The sequence below is a fragment of the Camelus bactrianus genome, chromosome 2 (genome assembly GCF_048773025.1).
Source record: "Camelus bactrianus isolate YW-2024 breed Bactrian camel chromosome 2, ASM4877302v1, whole genome shotgun sequence".
Classification (NCBI taxonomy): Eukaryota; Metazoa; Chordata; class Mammalia; order Artiodactyla; family Camelidae; genus Camelus; species Camelus bactrianus.
The window spans coordinates 63661165-63681935 of record NC_133540.1 but is presented as its reverse complement, the minus strand read 5'-3'; the positions used below and the strand labels follow the sequence as shown (position 1 = coordinate 63681935).

Genomic DNA, 20771 nt, shown 5'->3' with positions numbered 1-20771 from the left:
CACATGCCTATTTGATCATTAATTCTAGATGGCACTAGAATCCTCCTGCCTCTCTCCACCTACCAGCCCACTACTGTGACTCTACAAGGACCGTTCGCCAGGACCGCAGCAGTGAGAGCCCTCCTCAGACAGAGCTGTCCTTCACTGATCTTCCCCATCGGTGAGCTCACCTGGAGGGCTTCTTCCTACAGTGTGTGGGGTGCCCGCCGTCACTCAGTGCACTGCAGGAACTCAACACATGCTTGTTCACTAAATAAACCTTGGCATGTATTACAGTATATATTATTAAGTACTCTGCTCTATGTGTATAAAAGTAATGTAAGGAACTGTTTTGTAACTTTTAGGTAAATTGCATAAAAATGTGAGTTTCTTATAAAGCAGAATAAGTTACTGACAATTTATAAAAAGAGGGTAATGTGTGTGTGGGTAAGATAGTCAATGACCATTTCCTTTTGAATTATGTTGAATTCAGGGACAACATGTACCTAAAAATCATTTACAAATTAAGGCTAAAGTCTCCTGGCTCTTCTGTAACAACCAGGAGCTCTCAGCCCTCTTTTTATCCCGTGGAGGTTTCCAGGTAGGAACTGTGATCATCCTTAATACTATCTCTGTTTTTTTTTTTTAAGTGGACAACAATACACACAAATATCACCTTATGTTTGCTTGACCTTTAGAATTTTCACTGTGCTCACACACATAACTCTTAGTTTGATCCTTAAAACAATTATATACGTGAGCTAGATCAGTGCTGCCCCCAGGATTTCACACAGCCATCAAGTGAGGGCAATCAGAGACCTGTCCCTGGCTGCTAGTTCAATGATTGCCCTACTACACAAAGCTGCCCCAAGCGCTGGTCAGCAATTTCTCTTCTCAAATGTAACACAAGAGATAGAAATATGGAAAAAGGTATAGTTTGAGGGATGGATATGCAGAAATTTGATCCTTAGACTAGAAGATTGTACCTAAGATAAATTTCCAAGAGTTTGCAAGTATGCATCAACTTTGTATTTTCAGTATTAAGAACAAGTAGGATATTACTTATTTTTACTGTGAACTGATAATATTTTTACTGTGTATATGGTTACAGTCTATTAGGACATGTGCTTGTAGTTTTACTGGGAAGTGTATTTCTACCCTGAGATTTAAGCCATTCTGTTACAGTACTGACGGTATCATCACTGTATGTAAGATCTGCTAATGCAAAAGTAAATTCATATTTTCTAAGAATCTATAATGGGTGAACAGTTAAGATTAAACTAAGGACATGTCACAGGATAAGTATGAGCCCAATGAATTCATTTGAAAAATAGTTTTTTCTAAATTAGTGATTAACTTAGATTTATTCTTGACTGTCACATCTGTAATAGTAGCCTTCAAAATGTACAGGTGTATTGAAGTGAAAGGGAAGGACTGGGAAACAGCATTTTCTACTCACTTGAGGTATCCTGGGCCTGTTGATTTCTTCTCAGGTTTTCTCTCAATAGCCTTATAACTTCTTTTTGATATTCTACAGTGGCTTTTGTAGAAGCAATTCTATTAAGAACAACAACAGAAATACGTAAAAGCCCAGGAACTAATTTTTAATGAAGGAATAAACACAGCTGCTGTCAAGAACTTTCTAGTAAGATATATCACATCAACGTCATACCCACGGGTATCCACAGGTGGCAGCAGAAAAGCCCTGATGCCCTCCTGGTATCATGCACCTAACAGCTACAACACCATCAAATTGGAAGTATTCTGTTTGGTTGCTGGGGCAACTTTTTGACGTTGAGAAACGAATCCTTTCAAAATTTCTGGAAGCCCAATAGCTATTAATGGGACATTGAGCAAAATTATATTTGGGGGCACCGTAAAACAAATACTTGGTCTGCTACCATGAGGTCCTAGAAACACCTTGAAGGTACAATTACCAGAGCATGAAAGCAAAAAGCAGCTTCCTTTCTACATTGTCAGGAAAGCAAACCCTAGCTGCAGCTCTGGTCTAAGGTGATACAGTCAAAGGTCAAATGCTGCTCATTGTTCCCTGGTAGAAAGAGATATTTTATGAATTGTTTGCTTAAGCATTAATCAGCAGTGATAAATTAAGAGACACTCTGCCTTTCTTAGAGACTAACAGTATCTGCTGATTCTTTTCTATAAGTAAAATTACTTTTTATAATGAAGATCTTATCACCGGAAGACTGGTTAGAATGAATGAAGATTCAGAGTGCTACATTTTAGGCAAAATTAGATATCATCAATAAATATTTATTAAAGATTTATAGGAGGAATAAAAAGCGTTAGGAGCCAGAAGGCATCTTAAGAAATCCCCTAATACAAATCTATCCTTTTTCGTTTATGAATGTGAGGCCCAGAGAGATCAAAGAGCTTGTGTAAGGTGAAATACTAATTAGTGGCAACATTATATTTCTAATTTAGTTTCCCTGACTTTCTGCCTAATGTTCTTTCCATTATGCTATACCACAAAGAATTTTAGGCATGCTATTATGTATAGTAAATAAATCAATAAAAGAGGATCTGCTCTTGGGCACTAGGGATTATAATTTAAAAGGAAATACAACTTTTACACAAAACCACAACAGGAAGAACAAATAAAATTAAGAGAACCAACAGAAACCTTAGTCGAACTGCTAACAAAACACACACACGTTCTTAACACTCACTTTCAAGCATAAAAAGGCCATTTTAAAGTTATTTATATATGCTTGAGCGAGAAGCTTCCAAAGACATAGTGTTAGTAATTAATCAGAATCATGCTTATTTTAAAACTTCTGCATATGTAATGGAAATTTAATAAATTTATGTGAATGTCTGTATTTATTTTTTAAAAAGCAATATTTTCATATATTTTAAAAAGTTAACTAATGCAAAGAAATTTATATTGTTTCTAAAGGAAATTTAAGCTATTAAAGTCATGTTCAGTTAAGGCAAAGACGTACTCCTTTTCAAACTCCTTGGCAGTTTTCATCTTCTCTAGGTCTGTTTTCACCAGCTTTGTTTTGAGATCTTCAATTTCTTCTTTATAGGGCTTAGCTCCTAAAGCAACTTTGTCCTAATTTTTTAAAGAAGAGAAAAATAAAATAATTTTAAAGCAATTTCAAAGAGCTTTTAACTGCCCTGAGATCTAGTAGAATATTTTAAAACAGCAATCTCCAAATATATGAAAAGCACAAATTTTAACCCTAAAATGAATAGATATTTTGATGTGAAATATATCTGAAGCTATTAGAAGCTAATATGTACTTAGAGAACATATGATTTTTCTCATAAAGAACATACGATTCTTAAAACAAATTTTGTTCCCAATTTAAAACCAATCTACCTGAACACATGAAACAAAGGTTGAAAATAATGAAATGGGTAGACAAAGGTCAATCCAAAAAATAAAAACATGTCAGAACAGCAATATAAATATCAACGTAGAACTGAATTTAAGGCACAAAGTATTATGTAGCAGTGTTGAGGGTATTTTGTGGTCAAAGATACAATCCAGTGATATAAATATATCTACTTTCCACTCAGAGAAAAGATATCCACATCCACATACATATATAAATCTTTTTTTAGTGAATAGATTTCATTTTTAGAGTAATCTCAGGCTTACAGAAAAACTGAGCAGAGTGTACACAGAGTTCCCAAATACTGTTACGTCCCCCAACTCCAACATTCCCTGTTACTGAAATCTTATATTAGTGTGGTATATTTGTTACAAATGATAAGCCAATGTTGATATATTATTAACTAAAGTTCATAGTTTAATAATAGGGCTTATTATTTGTATTATATATGTTAACTATGGGTTATTATTTGTGTTACATAGTTAGGGCTTATTATTTGTATTATATAGTTAACTGTGGAGTTTGACTAGTGTATAATGACATGTATCACTACTGCATCACACAGAATAGTTTCACTGCCTTAAAAATTCCCTGTGCTCCACCTACCTATCCTTCCCTCCCTCCCCTTGAACTGTTGGCTATTATCGATCTTTTTATTGTTACCTTAATTTTGCCTTTTCCAGAATGTCATATGGTTGGAAGCATACATTATATAGCCTTTTCAGATTGGCTTCTTTTAATTAACAATATGCCTTTAAGATTTCCTCCAGATCTTTTTGTGGCTTGATAGCTCTTTTCTTATTGCTGAATAAAGTGTTCTTTTTATTGCTCCACCACAGCCACACAATGGAATATTACCAGATACTGAATACAAAAATAAACCCATCTAAATAGGGACCCTATTTCTCTAGGCTTTCCCACACCAATCCTCATAAAAACATCTGCACACATACAAGGACCAGCAAAGACTAAGAAGATGCAAAGCTTCTAAAAATGGCAGATGCTTAAGGAGGTTGATGAACCCACTGTTTGCTCAGTCACAGCACCAGTTCAATACCTAGGCCTTCTGGACCAGGCACTCATATCAGGGACTCCTTGAGCATGTGACTGGCTCAAGTGGTGTCAGTTTTGCAAGAAATTGCCAGACTGTCTTCCAAAGTAGCTGTACTGTTTGCATTCCCACCATGATAAATGAGCATTCCTGCTGCTCCACAACCTCACCAGCATTAAGTGTTGTCAGTGTTTTGAATTTTGGCCATTATGGTATTTTGAGATACCATAGGTGTGTAGTGCTATTCTCGTGGTTTTGATTTTCAATTCTCTAATGACATGATGTTGAGTATCTTTTCATATGCTTATTTGTTGTATGTTTACCTTCTTTGGTAAGGTATCTATTCAGATTCATTATCTATTTTTTGATCAGGTTGTTTGTTTTCTTATTTTATTGAGTTTTAAGAATTCTTTGTATATTTTGGATAACAGTTCTTTATCAGATATGTTTTGCAAAAAATTTTCTACCAGTCTGTTGCTTATCTTTCACAGAGTGAATGTTTTTAATTTAAATGAAGTCCAACTTATCAATTTTTTTCTTTCATGGATTTTTTCCCTTTTTCTCTCTCGGTGTCGTGTCTAAAAAAGTCACCATTAAACCCAAGGTCAGCTAGCTTTTCTCCTATGTAATCTTCTAAGAGTTTCCTAGTTTTGTGTTTTACATTTATGATCAGTTGAATTAATTTTTTGAAAGCTGTAAGGTCTGTGTCAAACCTTGTTTTTTTGCTCGTGGATGTAAAACTGGTCCAGCATTTTCAGTTGGTAAGATTTTCCTTTACTGTTGAACCATTGAATTACCGTTGCTCTTTTGTCAAAGATCAGTTGACTATATTTGTGTGGTTCTATTTCTGAGCTCTCTATTCTATTCCATTGACCTATTTGTCTATTTACTGTTTTAAAAGTTCAAAGAACTCTAAAAACAATTATCCATTTATGATAACAAAAATAAAATTTTAATGTATTCTAAACATGCAGAAATTATAGTAGCTTTTTACCACAATAAATTAGTCATATATAACATTGTTTAAAGTAATTTTTATGTAAAAAAATAAAACAAAATTGGAAATACTGTCTCAGAAAGACAGTAAGAACTCCATATTTCAAACATATGGCATGTGACCAAAGCTGTACTCAAAAAATACCAATAACCTTAATTTCTCTAATATACAGAAAACAAAAGTTCTTATTAACATCACCTATTTATTACCTGTATTTTAGATGAATTCTATTAAGAAACTTTCCTTGCTCTACCAGACAAAGAATTCTTTTGAAAGTTTAAACTGAATTACATTAAATTTAGAAACTAATTTGGGATGTACAGTATTTAGGTTCCAAAATAGGAAATGGCATGTTTCTTATTTTAAACCACGTGTTCTCCTATATTTCTTTTCAAAGTTTTGCTGTGCCTTTCATATATGTTGCTCTCATCTTTTGTTTAGTCTTTCAAGCATTTTATTTTAGATTCTGTGGCCATAAATTATAAGATTTCTTTCCTTTCGTGTAGGATGTCCATAAAGTTCTAGTGTAGTTTAAAGTTTTAACAAATTCACTGCTACTTGATATAAACAATTTGTAAAGATACAACAGAGGAAAAGTATAAAGATTTAAACAAAACTGTTACTGATTCATTTGTTCAAATTACTTTGTTCTATGTTCAATTAATAAATGCTACATTATATTGGACAGGTGTTTTCAAATAGTGGTAAATAGGTTAAAAGTATCTTTGCATTTTTATTATGCTGTCTTGAGTTAAATATAGTCTATTGCATTTTATAGAATATTTATATAATATACAGAAACACATTTAAAAAATCCAAACTGTATAAAGATTTTATGGATACCTTGTATTTTGCTCTCTTTCCCCATGGGTGCTGTCCAATGCCAGACCCCAGTACATTATCTAAATGGTTACTTGTGCTGTGCAGGAAGATGCTCCTATCTCCACAATACAGGTATCAATCTATACTGAATGAGAAGATGTTTGTCACTCACTCCCTCTTACCTGAAGCACTTTCTTCACATATGTGAGGACGCTGGAACCACTGTCTCTTACCCCCCTGACATCCCACTCCCCTTTCTCTTTTCCTCACGCCTGCTCCATCTCAGTATCTTTCGGTTACTCCACATCTCTTCTCCATCATGCTCATGACCTTGTCGAGTCTCATGACCCTTATATGCTGATAAATCCCGAAACTTATATATCTCAAGTCTAGACCTCTCTCTCTTAGACTCATATATCCAACTGCCTAAGTCATATCTCAACTTGGGTGCCCCCAGTGGGTATTTCAAATTCAATGTGTTCAAAATGGAACTGTGAATCTGCTCCCATGGTTTCAAACTTCCTTTCTGGCTGTCTTTTCTGTCTCCATAAATGGCAAGTCCATTCTTCCAGTCTCACAGGCCAAAAACTAGGGAAATCATCTCTGACTCCAAGAAATATGAGAGGAAAAGATATGTGCCATTTCCAGGCAGGAGCCCGTAAGAATAGAGATTTTAAGGTAATTTTTAGCTTCTCCATCTTGCCCCTTTCCTGTGAGCCTGAGCATAGACAGCTTACAGCTTGGCTTTAACCTCGCAGATGAAAACAGCACCCAATCAGGTGGTGGAGAAACAAGACAGGAGAAATGTGGGCTCTGAATGGTCACGTGGAATGGAGTCACCTGCCAACCTGGAATTCACGCTTTTATGTGAGACAGAGAAGCATCTATCTTGTTTGAGCCATTGCATTTTTGGTCCCCTTTGTTACAGCAGCTGGCGTGCCACTCTAACAAACACATCATCCTGGATTCTATCTTCAAAGGGCAGTTAAAAAAAATTAAGTCAGACCATAATATCCTTTAGCCAAAATCCCCTGATGACTTCCCATTTCACTCAGAATAGGAACCAAAGTAGCCTGCAAGATCCCTTACAATTTGATGCTCTGTTATGTCTCACCTGTTTCCCACCTCTATCCCCTTGCTCACTCTGCTCCAGAGACAATGGCTTTCTGTGGTTTCTTAAATATCTAGACTGTTTCTGTGCTGGGGCCTTGGCATTCACTATTTTCTTTGCTTAGAAGGCCCTCCTCTACCACATCGCTCACCCCATCACTTCACATCACCTTAAAGGTGTGGCTCTCCCCAACTCCCCTTATAAAACCACATCTCTTTCCCTCACACCCCTACTTTCACCCACTATCCATGTACCCTCATCTGGCTTAATGTTTTTCCATTGCACTTTTCAGTATTTGACACACACAGATACTGCTTTATTTTCTGTCTTCCTGAAATAGAATGTAAGCTCCTTGAAGGAAGGGGGAAGTTTATTTTTTTCCCCATTGCTGTACACATGGCATTGAGAACAATGACCAACACACACACAGCAACAAATGCCCAACAAATATTTGTTGAATGAATAAAAATATGGTCATTTAATTATTTGAAATATTAAAAAAGTACTCTAAAAGTTCTAAAGCTTCACAGTCGATTTTCTTGGTTTTTAGTTATGCCAACAATTGTCGAAAAACAAAACAGATCTTCTTCTTGCCTTGCTGTTTCATGTCTCATTGAATAAACCCGAATTTTTAGAACAATGTAAAATAATGGAAAAAACAGATATCCTTGATTTGTTTCTAATTTTAACTGGAATGAAGAGACACTGGAGCAAGAATAGCAACAAATGCCTATCAGGGTTGGATGCAAATAGCAGAAGTGTGAGAAGTGGCTGGGCTGAAACAAAAGGGAGTTGGAAGGATGTGATGAATGAGAGTGTGACATGTGTAATGGCATTTAAGGTCAAACACATTTATACTACTGTTCTTTATAAAGAAAATAGGACAGAATCAGCCAAAGGCTAGCAGGTGGGACTCAATAACAGAGGATTAAGCAGAAGAAAAGAGAATTTTAAGATGTAAGAATGTTAAATATTTGGATAGAAAGCTTTTTTAATGAGAAATAAAAAATATACATTTTAAACTATAAAGAATAATATTTATATGTTAATTAAAAATACTTTTTCTAGGAAGATAAAAATCATTATTTTGAATAAAAATATACTCCTGCACTTCAGTTCTAAGTTGTCACTTGCTTTTTTTAAAGCTTGAGTACTGAACTTCAGGTATTCGTAGATAACAGGAAGTTGAAGTAAATGATGAGTCCCAAATTATCTGCCAACTACAACAGTAAGGGAAAAAAAAACACATTTATTTATAAAATGAGTTTGTTAAATTACCTGAAGTACTTGGATCACTTCTTTTGTTTCTTCAAGGCATTTATTTGATTCATTAAGTTGTGCTTGAAGTTTTGCTATTATGTCATTAGTCATCTCAAGTTCTTTCTGCATCTTTGTAATCTTGCTTTCCTTATGTACAGCACTTTCTTTAGCTTCACGGAGTGAAGTTTCCAGCTCTTGAATTTTCTATTAGAAAAAGCACGCATGTATAAGATCTGCCATGTAGACAGAGTCATAGTTTATAAGTTTAAGACAAAGATAATCATATATAGGTATTAATTTTCACAGACTGCATTAACAAAGGATAGAAAAGAGAAGCCAAGTGTCACTCAATTTACACATGTATTACTTTTTTCATTTAGAAGCTGATGGTTCTTGGATTAAAAAATGCCCAAATTTTACATTTTAAGGTTTAGTGTTTATTTTATTTACTAGTCAGCATGGTGCGAGGCATATTAAATAGGCACTCACGTTTTAAATTAATACTACTTAAAGTACATTTGATGGGGGAAGCTATAGCTCAGTGATAGAGCGGGTGCTTAGCATGCACAAGGTACTGGGTTCAATACCCAGTACCTCCGTTAAAATAAATAATAATAAATAAATAAACCTAATTACCTCCCCCACAAAAGACTAAAAAAAAAAGTACATTTGATAATTAGCTCTTTAAGGTAACACATGTAGCATATTTTTTCCTTTATTTTTATTACCTAGTGTTCAACTTCAGTATGTGGAAAATTGAACAGTATTTGATGAAGAGTCAGTTTCCCCACCTCAGAACCCCAGCTGACCCTGAAGCAATGATTATTAAACTCTTGCAGGGGTATTCTTCTAGAAGTTTTCTATGTGTATCTAAGCATAAGTGAGTATTCAGTTCATAAATATGCTGATCATACACCCAGTAGGAACATACTAAATATATAGTTCTGCTTAAAAAAAAAAAGACAATATATTGTCCAGATCTTTCCATTATCAATACACATAGATCTCTCACATTTTTGTTTTAATGGATACATACATCTAATTTCAAGGAAATTGACTACTAATGAACATTAAAGTTATTTCCAGTTTTTTCCAAGTACAAAAATACCTGAATTTAAATACCTAACTTTGTTCATATTTATAAGATTATTCACATACACACATATGCAGGTTTTACTGGAAAATGTGTTTCTTTTTGGCCTACTCAGAACTTACTTTTGTTTAATGAGTGAGGCAGAAATCCAGACATTTTTTTCCAGTTAGCTAGCTTGCTGTTCTGAATCAAACATTAAGTAAATCATCTTTTCCCCACTGAGTTTACCATTATCATACACTAAACCCTCAGACTTATTTGGGTTTACTGCTGAGCAGGTTTTATTCCCATGCTCTGTTTGTCTATTTCTGCATCATTACCAAACTACTCTCCTTATCTATTCCTGCATCATTACCACACTACCGTAATTTAGCATAATTATCAAACTAATAGCATATTATTTGTTTATATGATAGGTCACTTTCTGGGTCACCTCTGTTTCTTTATCTTATTGCTGTGGTAGATGGGTTTCAAATGTCCACAATTTTACCTCTGCCAGCTGACTGATGTCTGCAGTGATCAGCAAATCAATAAACTATACACTAGTGACCTTCTAGTTTCCACTGGTAATTATTAAATTAATGGTTGATGTTTTATTATAAGTGTTTATTTTGGTAAAAATGAGAAATTATAATTTACTCTTGGGTTCCCCACTAAGTCATTTTGTGTGCTAACAAAATTAAATAGCATTATTGCTTTACAGATTCCCAAGTAAGGGTAGTTGATAAAGTAACTGGATCATTCAAATAACATACTGATTTTTGGATACAGGTTAATCTGCTTAAGAAATCTGTTGTATTTTTAGCCTCTTCTATTTTTAATTCAATTAAAATATTAACCAATATTAAAAACACTGATGACAGTTAGAGAAAAGCTAAATTGCTCTTTTCCCCTAAGCTAGATCTGTACATAGACACAGATTATCGTTTAATAGAAAGTAACATGATTTAGGAAACATACTGTATGGTAATAATACCTTAAGTGATGTAGGTACCTACTAATCAAATTAAGCTATGAGCTACTTCTGTTTCATAATCTAAAGGGGAGGTCTTAGATCATGTCTAGCTTTATAATTAGTTGAATGATGGTCACAATATTTAAAAAACAAGCCCATTACACATACACAAAGATGGTCGCATGTTCCTTAACACATTCAATACTACAATTTTTCTCTGAAATGTTATATATAAATGTTATATAAGATGTTAAGTGCATTTAACTCTGTGGTGAAGCTGCAAATTGGAAAACATCTTATAAGAAAGTACAAACCTCTGTGGCTTGCTGTGTAGCTCTTGATGTAACATGAAGATTCTTATCATCTTGTGTAGTAGGATTAACAAGGGCACCAGAAGTCAGGGAGATCCTCAAAGTTTGGAAGTCTTTAAACAGTTTTTCATTATTCTCTTTCATTGATTTTAGATCATGTTCCCATTCTTTGCCTATGGTAGCATTTCTTTCTTCAAACTCTGTTGACTCATTCATTATGGCCTATTGGATAGTAAAAACACCATTATAGGTGTAAAATGAATTACATATTAAAGAAAAATACTCTGAAAATACTAGAATTCTAGGACAAGGCATATGCTGAAATTCATTATTCAGAACATTTTAAAACAGCTTGTCTAGGGATTTCCCACAGTTGCTGCCTATAACCGTGAAATAGGCTCACGTCTCACCTTGTCTGATGCTACTTGGGGAAAAGGATGTCCCTACAGAAGCAGTGAGAAGTGAGAAAGGAAAGAGGAGAATGGCAAAAAGATTCCAGATTCCACAAGAGGAAACTGATTGTTACACACCAAGATTTTGTTATCTTCTCTACAAGTATAAATAAGTATTTAATTTTCCTAATACATTAGATAGAGGTAGGAGATGTTTTACAGAGTCAGTTTTTTTCACAGAGCATATACAAATTAAAAAAAAATACTTAAAAGTAAGTTGCTCTAAGTTCTTTTATGAATGAGGTAGAAAAAATAAAGCAGACAACAACAAAAAGAAAGAGGTAGCACTAGAAAATTATTACTTACAATTATTTTGTTATTATAGAAGTTATTTACTTGACAAATCCTATCGTTTTCTTTCTGAATGCCGTTTTTAAGCTTTTCTACATCAAAATGAGTATTCAACCATTCTTCCAAAAACTGGGTCATTTCTTTCCTATTACTTAGTACTTGCTGAAATTCAGTCTTTATGCTATGGAAATCACTTTCCGAAAAATCCTTGAGAATTTCCTGTGAAAAATAAGCATTGAATTGCCTGAACATTGGAAAAGTCTTTATCTATAATAGCATACTAATATCATAAAAAGGGGAAAACACCTTACTGATCTCGCATTCTTAATATTTTGAAGAAAATATATTCTGACTCCTAGTCACAGATGTAGGAAGTTTTAGAAAGCATTAGCAAACTTATTCTGGGGTTCCATGAATTTTCACCTGCTGATATTACATCTATTTTCTGTATCTTTGGGTTCTGAAAAGAGGCTAGACTATTACCTGGCACTCTTTACATCTGGCCAGCTGTCATTCTGCAACCAATTTTTAACTTTGATAAATGAAAATGACTCTAAACATGAAATGTACCTTTTCTACTTGATAAAAAGGCTTGAAATCTAATTAAACACATTATAAGCAAACTATACCTCAATATGTAGATCCATATTCTGGCTCAATTTGAGGTCTCTTAATTCTCTGGGCGGTACATCATAATCTTGTTGAAGGTTCTGTATTTTCATTAGCAGTTCATTTTGCTTTTCTACTTCATCAATAAAAGCCATTTCAAATTTATTGATGGATTCATGTTGTTCTTCCTTTATCTTTGTAACATGGCTTAACACGTACTTGTAGAAAAACATTAAACAAATTGGGAAATGAAAACTTTTATCACATTTAGATGAAATTTCAAACCTCTGAGACTATGAGGTAGGATGGCATTTCTTAATTATCTATATCCTCTGGTAAGTGAGAAAGAAGGAAAGAGCCTTTATTCCCAATTTTTTCCTCTTATTCTCTTGGGAGAATAACTTCCAGGCCTTCCATATTTCTGACTTCCCCCTGGATATACCTCATGGATGTCCTACAATTAACTCAAATTCAATAGCTTTAAAATGTGCATGATTCCTTTCCCTTTTTCTATTGCCCCATTTTTGGTTAATTACATCATCAACTACCTAGGTTTCCCACCTGACATTCATTTTCAACATCTTCTGCCCACCTTGATTGGGTAACCAAAATGAGTGTGACATGCCTCAAGATTCTCTTCTCAAGCATATTTAGATGTTTGGCTTTAAAGTGACAATAAATTGAATGCCCTATGTTTCATGGATCTCCTCAATAAGCTGTGGATATCTGATTGCCAAGATTTACAGATGTCAGGGCCTGAGGGACAATTTACCCAGGCAGGGCAGATACTCCACCTCTTTAACTTTCACCATTCCTTAACATCTCATAATTTGGCCTCTTCACTAACCACTCAACTAAAACTACTCTGACAAAAGTCATCAGTGTGTTCTATTATCAACAAATTGAGATCTCTCCAATCCACATTCTGTCTGTCTGAAGCTTCGGCCACTCATGACCACTCATCTTTGACATACTCTCCTCTAGTGAGTTGAGCGATAGCACTTTTACTTGGTTCTCTCCTGTCTGTTTGACTTTTCCAAACCTGAATCCACACGTTGCTCTCTTTTCTGTAACTGCTTCTTGAATAATTATCTTTTCTGGAGTTCTTATCTTATCCTCCAACTCTTATTCCTCTATTATGCTTTCTGGCTGACTTACTCAAGCTGTGCAATCTATCACCTATATGAATCCCAAATCTTTATCTTTAGCTCTGACTTTTTTCCTGACAAACCTCAGACTTTTAACTAAATGCCTACTTGGTCTTTCTTCTTGGATGTTCTGTCATAGGTATTTTTACCTCACAACATTTCAAACTAAACACCTGATCTCTCCTTCCTCTTTATCTCAGTTAATGGTAACACTATTCACAAACCTGGCTAAGCCCAAATCCTGGGGCTCAATCTAAACTTCTCTCCTTTACCTTCACTACCAATCACATGGACTCCTTTTATAATATTGTAATCTCCATCCCTATGGATCTTTCCCTAGTAGCATAGTCACCCACAATATATCATCGGGACCACTGTAACTGCCTCTTGTCTCTTCTCTCGGCCACTAGCCTTAACCTCCACAAACTCATTTGTTCTTTGTAGGGAATTATCTAAAATGATAATCTGAACATATTATTGCCACTACCTTAAAATAACTGTCCAATGGCTCTGCCTCATCTACAAAATGAACTCCAAGCTTTATTGCCTGAGTCCATCTTCCACTACAGTCCTATCTTCTCTAACTTTTTATCTGGTTACATCATATAATCTGCACATACTTCTTTTGCTACACTCATTACTTGTTTACTTGTCTGCCTCACTTACTATGAGATCCTTGAGATGTTATTCATACCTGTCTCCTAAACATCTGGACAGTGTCTAAGCCCACAGGTAAAAGCTCAGGTTTTGTTGAATAAACAGGTCCTAGGTGCATTGAGGATATTGCACATACTGTTCTTAGACCCACACAATCTTTAATTTAGTAATAAATACACTGAATAGCAAAAATTTGCCAACACCCAAAGCAGGACTTAAACACATAAAAGTTTGTAATAGAAATTTACAGCTGTTACAAAGATATTACTAGGAAAGATGGTACCTGAAGTTTCTTCATGACTCTATGGAATTCCATGGAACATCTCTGGTTTGCAGTGAGAAGTTTTTGAATTTGTTTGGTTTGTGGATATGGAAGTGAGAGGTTTGCTTTTACTCTAACTGAAAGCTCTTTTTGGGTTTCAATTTCCTTCTCCAAGTCAAGAGACAATCTATTTATGCATTCATAATGATTATCCATTTCTGAGTATCTCTTAAGAAGTTCCTAAAGAAAATTAAAATTTATTCAATTTAACAATTCATTCTAATTAACAAGAAATAGTCCCAGCCCTAGAATTTTAACAAAACTTAATGCTTTAATACTTTTTATAGGACAGAAGTTTAAAAAATTTAAACAAATATAACAAAGAAAATCAGAAACAAGCATTGCTACCATTTTGATGCATTTCCTTTTGGTCTTTTAAACATCTATGATTTGAAAGTGTATTTACAAAGTCTGAAGGGAAGTTTGAGTTAATTCAATCTAGTATGCACTGCAGCTCAAGACTGAGTGCTGGCTTAAGTTTCCAGTAGGCAGTGTGAGTGAGCGCACAGAACAAGTGACTAAGAATCAAACTAGTATTTATCAACTTGGTGGAGCCTCTTCACACATTTCTATTACCTGCCTAGAATCCAAGTTTTCTAACCTTCGTTCAGAGTCTGAGTTCAGGTTCTAGCTCTGCCACTTGCTGATGGGGGAAACCACTGAGTCATTTTCACAATTACAAAATGAAGACTACAATAATTGCCATGGGCTTTCTAGGGGATCAAATATTAAATAGTATCTATATCTATGTAATCTATAAACCATATAGACATTATGGCTTAAAGGAAATAAAATTATATTTGTAAAAATGCTTCTATACCCAAGTTTTACACTTTGTCACATTTGGTTTTAAATCCTGATTCCACCAATTTACTAGCTATGTGACCTTGGGCAACCACTAAACTTCTTCTCAGGGTCTCAGTTTCTTTGTTCATAAATGGAGCAATACTACCATCTCATGAGTTGAAGCACCCAGTACAGTGCCTGCATGTGGTAGACACTCAAGGGGCCAGGGCCCATAAACTCAAGTGACTAGATGCCAGGCAGGCGACCCCTTGGTCAGAGTATGGGTGGAGGAACACGTTAAGTTCAAGTTGCTACAATAATGTACTAACATATTTAGTTCAGGGTGTTAAACTATAGAAAAAGGGGCTTCTGACAACAAGGAGCTCTCTTTAGTAAGTTAAGGAAAGGCTATGTAGATGTTCATTAATCTGGGATGTTGGAGAGGGGATTCTGCCTTTGACTTTACAATGAATCACGTTATGGTATGGAGCACACTGTGGTCATTCACTGTACTTTTAATAAACAAAAACTGAATGCTGACTTCTGTCAGGAATTGTGCCAGGTGACACACCATAAACACCACAGAAAGTCCTCAGGGACTCTGCACTTTCACAGAGGCGACAGTAACTCATGTTGCTTTGCCCTCAACATACTCTGTATCCACACACCTCTCACTGCTTCCACTGCTGCCTCTTCAGGCTGGGCCGCCGTCGCCTTCCCTGGGTTACTGAGATTAGCTTTTCAAATGGTCCTCCTGCTTCCAATCATTTTCAACACAACAATCATAGCCATTCTTTTAAAACATAACTCAGATTGTGTCTCTCTGGGGTCAGATTTTCTAAGGAGTTTGCATCTTACTCAGAATAAAACCCAACGTTCTCTTCAGGCCCAGAGCCTGCTTCCTCCCCATTACCTCTTGACCTCACTTCTAATGAGCTGCTTCCCCTTCCTGATGTTCCTGAAACCCACCAGACAGGCTTTCGCTTCAGAAGCCTTGTACCCGCTGTTCCCTCTGCTTAGACTGATCTTTCCCTGGATGCCGTGTGTCTTGATCCTTTACCTCTTTCAGGTATATGCTCAAGTATCTCCTTTCCAGCGAGGACTTAAAATCACGAACCCGTTTTGTGTGTGTAGTGTATGTACGTATGTGTACACATACATACTTGTACTAAAGTTCAGAAAAATTCTGAGTATTATCTACTCATTCCACATTAGGCCTTTGGAAGGGTATAGATATTCATTTGTAATTTTAACAGGAGAGCACTTACTTTTATCCTAAAGCACTTTTCTTTTAGCCTTTCTGTAAGATGTTGGTTTCCATCACATTGCAGTTTTTTCTCATATTTTACTACTTCTCTGTGGTTCTGTTGATCCTGCTTTGATACAAAGAAATAAAGGAGACTTCAGCTGTAACTATATTCACATATTAAATCTACTCATATACTTTCTAAATTATATTTTTATATCCTTTCAATAATGGAATTAAATATCACACATGTAACTCAAAAGTAATGCTAAAAAGGCTCAGAAAAATTCATTTAGTACATAATAGTACCACTAAGTCTTGTAGTAAGTAACCTCAACTCATTGGAAAAAGAAGTGGGAAAACCACATATTTTTGGAAGACAGGATTTGTTCCTTTACCATTTATAGCTGCAAACTGGATTTTGGGTTTATCTCCATTTCCTACTCTTCCAAGTCTCTGCCTTAGAATCACTGCTGCCAAATTATTTTGCTAACAAAACCAAGTCTATTACCTATGGTGTTCCAAGCCCTGTTCATATAGTCTTTGAAGCACCTTGAAACAGAAAATGCATATCCTGTTTATATTTTGTATTTCTGATTAGAAGTGCAAAACAAAACACTGTTTAATAAATATTTGTTAAATGAACTGGGTCTCTATAAATTTAGTTAGGCCCACACAAAGATGATTCTCAAGTGTCTGATATTTCTACTGAAATTACAAATGATACTGCTTTCTACCTTATTATTTCTTTACTATGAGACAATGATGAACATGAGAATGAAATATGAGAACAAAAAAAACTTTTATAGATTTCATACAATTTCTTATTTGTCTGAATTCTATAGCGGGATTCAATTAGGTTTCTGAAGATGTGATTCTGAAATCTGAATGTCTATAAAAAGCCGTATTAGAAAAACTTCCTTTTTTATACTCATCTTGCCTTTTTTCCTTCTAACGTCTAACTAGAGCCTATGTTTAAAACTCTATCACGTAGAGGTAGAAATGAGATATTTCATCTTTCTGATATTCAAATATTTCTCTATTGAGAATGACGCTACTTCTTGGCTTAAAAACCTTTTCAAAAACTACATTGAAGAAAATAGTCTGCTTTATTTAACAAATCTTTTCTTAAAACTAGTGAATTAAAAGGTACTTTCTGAAAAACAAAAACACTAATTCAAAAAGATACATGTGCCCCAATGTTTATAGCAGCATTATTTACAACTCTCAAGATAAAGAAGGAACCTAGATGTCCATCAACAGATGAATGGATAAAGAAGATGTGGTATATATTTACACAATAGAATACTACTTAGCCATAAAAAATAAAATAGTGCCATTTGCAGCAACATGGATGGACCTGGAGATCATCACTGTAAGTGCAGTAAGTCAGAAAGAGAAAGAAAATGCCATATGATATAACTTATATGTGGAATCTAAAAAAAGAGATACAAACGAACTTATCAGACTCACAGACATAGAAAACAAACTTATGGTTACCAAGAGTTAAAGGGGGTGAGCAGGGATAAATTGGAAATTTGAAAACTGCACCGCTTGGGGAGTGATGGAAATGTTAGACATCTTGATTGTGATAGTGGTTTCATTGTTGTACACATCGATCAAAATTCATCAAAGTGTACATCTGAAATATGTCTAGTTTACTGTACAGGAATCATACCACAATAAAGGTGTTAAAAAAATGAAATTTTGCCATTTGTAGCAACATGGATGGACTTTAGAGGGTATTATGATTAGTGAAATAAGTAAGACAGAAAAAGACAAACACTGTACAAATAATTTATATGTGGAATCTAAAAAATACAACAAACTAGTGAACATAACAAAAAAGAAGTAGACTCACATATATAAAGAACAAACCAGTGGTTACCAGTGGGGAGAGGGAATGGGGAAGGGACAGCATAAGTGTAGGGAATTAAGAAGTAAAAACTATTATGTATAAAATAAGCTATACAGATAGAGTGTACAGCACTGGGAATATAGCCAATATTTTACATTAACTAGAAGTGGAGTATAACCTTTAAAAATTGCAAATCACTATTTTTGTACACTTGAAATTCATATAATATTGTATATCAACTACACTTAAGTAAAAAAGTTCTTACCAAAAAAAATGTATTTTCTGAAAAACATTTTTGCTTCTTTTAAAACTGTATTTTCTATTTGTGTGAAAATTATAATTAACAGTTAGTTTCCCCCATTATCATTTACTGTTTGTAGACATTTCTAGGAAATACAAAACAAAACATTACCCTTTTAAAAAGCTTGATTCTTATAAATAGTTACTAAATAGGGGAAGATTCTGAACTCACTCCAACTATCATCTGTCTTAAGGTTTCTCTGAATTGGTCTCTTTCCATTTTGAGAAACTCTTTTATCATCCTTAGCTCATCTCTTTCCTTAGCTATAATTCTTTTATCTTCAAGGCTTTCATAAAGTTTCTTAGTCAAGTGTATGTTATCCATTTTCATACTTTGCATAGATAAATTTTGGGCCTCAAATTGCTTCTTCAGTTGTCCCATTTCATTCACTTTTTTACGAATTTTAATGACACCTTCTTTCATTTTAAGAAGCTGAAGCTCTTTTTTCTGAAGTTCTTGGCTCTTGACATAATTATAAAACAAGTTAGAATGCAAACAGAATTCCTTCAAGAAAGGAAAATAGTGTCTATAGTATATGTTCGTATATAATCTATATTGACGTTATCTGTATCTATATTCCTCCTCATTCTGTAAGTAATTCTGGAGACAGTTACTCCCCCAAAGAACAAAACACCATCTATCTTTTCCTGTAATTCATCTTTTGATTTATTTAAATCCTTTTGAATATTTGAAATCTGAGATGTCTTTCCTGAAACTCTCTCTCTGAATTTACCGATAGTTTTTTGGTGTTCTTTCAAATGCATATGAGCAATTTTTAGTTGCTCTTGTGTTTCCAGATCGTTTATTATTAGAAGAAATTGAGAAATATGATATAAAGGCACATCACCTTTTCTTAACAATGGACTAGTTAAACAAAGTCTTAAAAAATACATGCTCATACTTACAAACAACCATCATGTCATCCCGCAAATTAGAACAGTACAGAGGACATAAAGTAAAAGTTCCTGTCCTTAGCCACACCCATCCCAGTCCTGTTACATGCACTCTGCCACTTACTTTTCACATTTCATATCACTTGGACAAGTTTCTAAATCAGTATCACACAAAGAGTGTCTCATTCTTATGCTTAATATTCCACTATACAGATGAACCCCACTTAGGTTAGCCTGTGCCTTACTGGCAGACACTTGGATTGTTTGTGATTTTGTTCATCACAAACAATGTTGCAGTGAATGCGGTTGTATTTCTGCCCAAATATGTGAATATATTGGTAGGATAAATTCCTACAAGTGGAACTGATGTAGCAAATATATATACTGATAAATTTTTAAAATGATATTGTCAAACTGTCTCCTTAAAAGATTGTAACATTTAAATTTTTACCCACAGTATCACATTTTTTCAAACTTCTTTTATTAAAAACACGCTCACTTGACAGGAAGAAAGAACACAACTCACTCTAGCTATGGTTCCTTGTAGGTCTGCCTTGAGTCGATCTCTCTCCAGTCTGAGAGTCTCTTCTGCTCTCCTTAGGTCATCTCTTTCTTTCATTACAGATTTCATTTCTTCAAGGCTTTCATGAAGTTTCTGGGCCAAATTTAAGTTCTCCATTTCTATTTTATTCAAAGTTAAACTCTGGGCCTTGAATTCTTTCTTCAGTCTCTCCATTTCACACATTTTTTTCTGTGTCTCACTGACACCTTCTTTTAACTTAAAAAGTTGATGTTCATTTGCTTTAAGTTCTTGGATCTTAATCATAAAATAACATGTCAGGATATAGATGGTTTCTTAGGAAGGATAAAGAACAGTTTCTAAACTGATTGAGACAATAGTCTTCCCATGTCACTCATTAATATTCTGCATAATTCCACAGAGGATTTACTTTCTTTTGAGGTATAATATACGTAATTACACACTAATCTTATGTGTATACAGCTCAATTATTCTTGACATATGTATACAGCTATGTAACTACAAGTCAGATTAAAATATAATATAGAACATTTACTTACCTTACTATAAGGTTCTTGTGTGCCCCTTTTAGAATGAACCACTATTTTGACCTTTACCATCCTATATTAGTATGCCTGCTTTTAAACCTAAAAATCACCATGTATTTATCCGTTCTCCTTTGATAGGCATTTAGGCTGTTTTCAGGTTTTTGTGATTATGATTGCAGCTGCTGCGAACATTCTT

At 34.6% G+C, this 20771-nt stretch overlaps 1 protein-coding gene across 6 annotated transcripts in view; it reads right to left on the bottom strand.

The window, feature by feature from the left end:
* CENPE (centromere protein E) overlaps window positions 1–20771 on the bottom strand; it is a 69198-nt gene that overhangs the window by 5294 nt on the left and 43133 nt on the right. For 5 of the 6 annotated variants that reach the window (XM_045515755.2, XM_074342961.1, XM_045515754.2 and 2 more), the window contains 9 exons: window positions 20034–20324; window positions 16478–16585; window positions 14385–14603; window positions 12317–12514; window positions 11703–11906; window positions 10948–11166; window positions 8604–8789; window positions 2946–3058; window positions 1439–1536 (listed from right to left, as the gene is read on the bottom strand). In XM_045515755.2, the coding sequence (XP_045371711.1) occupies window positions 1439–1536; window positions 2946–3058; window positions 8604–8789; window positions 10948–11166; window positions 11703–11906; window positions 12317–12514; window positions 14385–14603; window positions 16478–16585; window positions 20034–20324 (1636 nt within the window). The remainder of the gene's footprint in view (window positions 1–1438; window positions 1537–2945; window positions 3059–8603; window positions 8790–10947; window positions 11167–11702; window positions 11907–12316; window positions 12515–14384; window positions 14604–16477; window positions 16586–20033; window positions 20325–20771) is intronic. The other variant, XM_045515752.2, reaches the window with a different exon arrangement.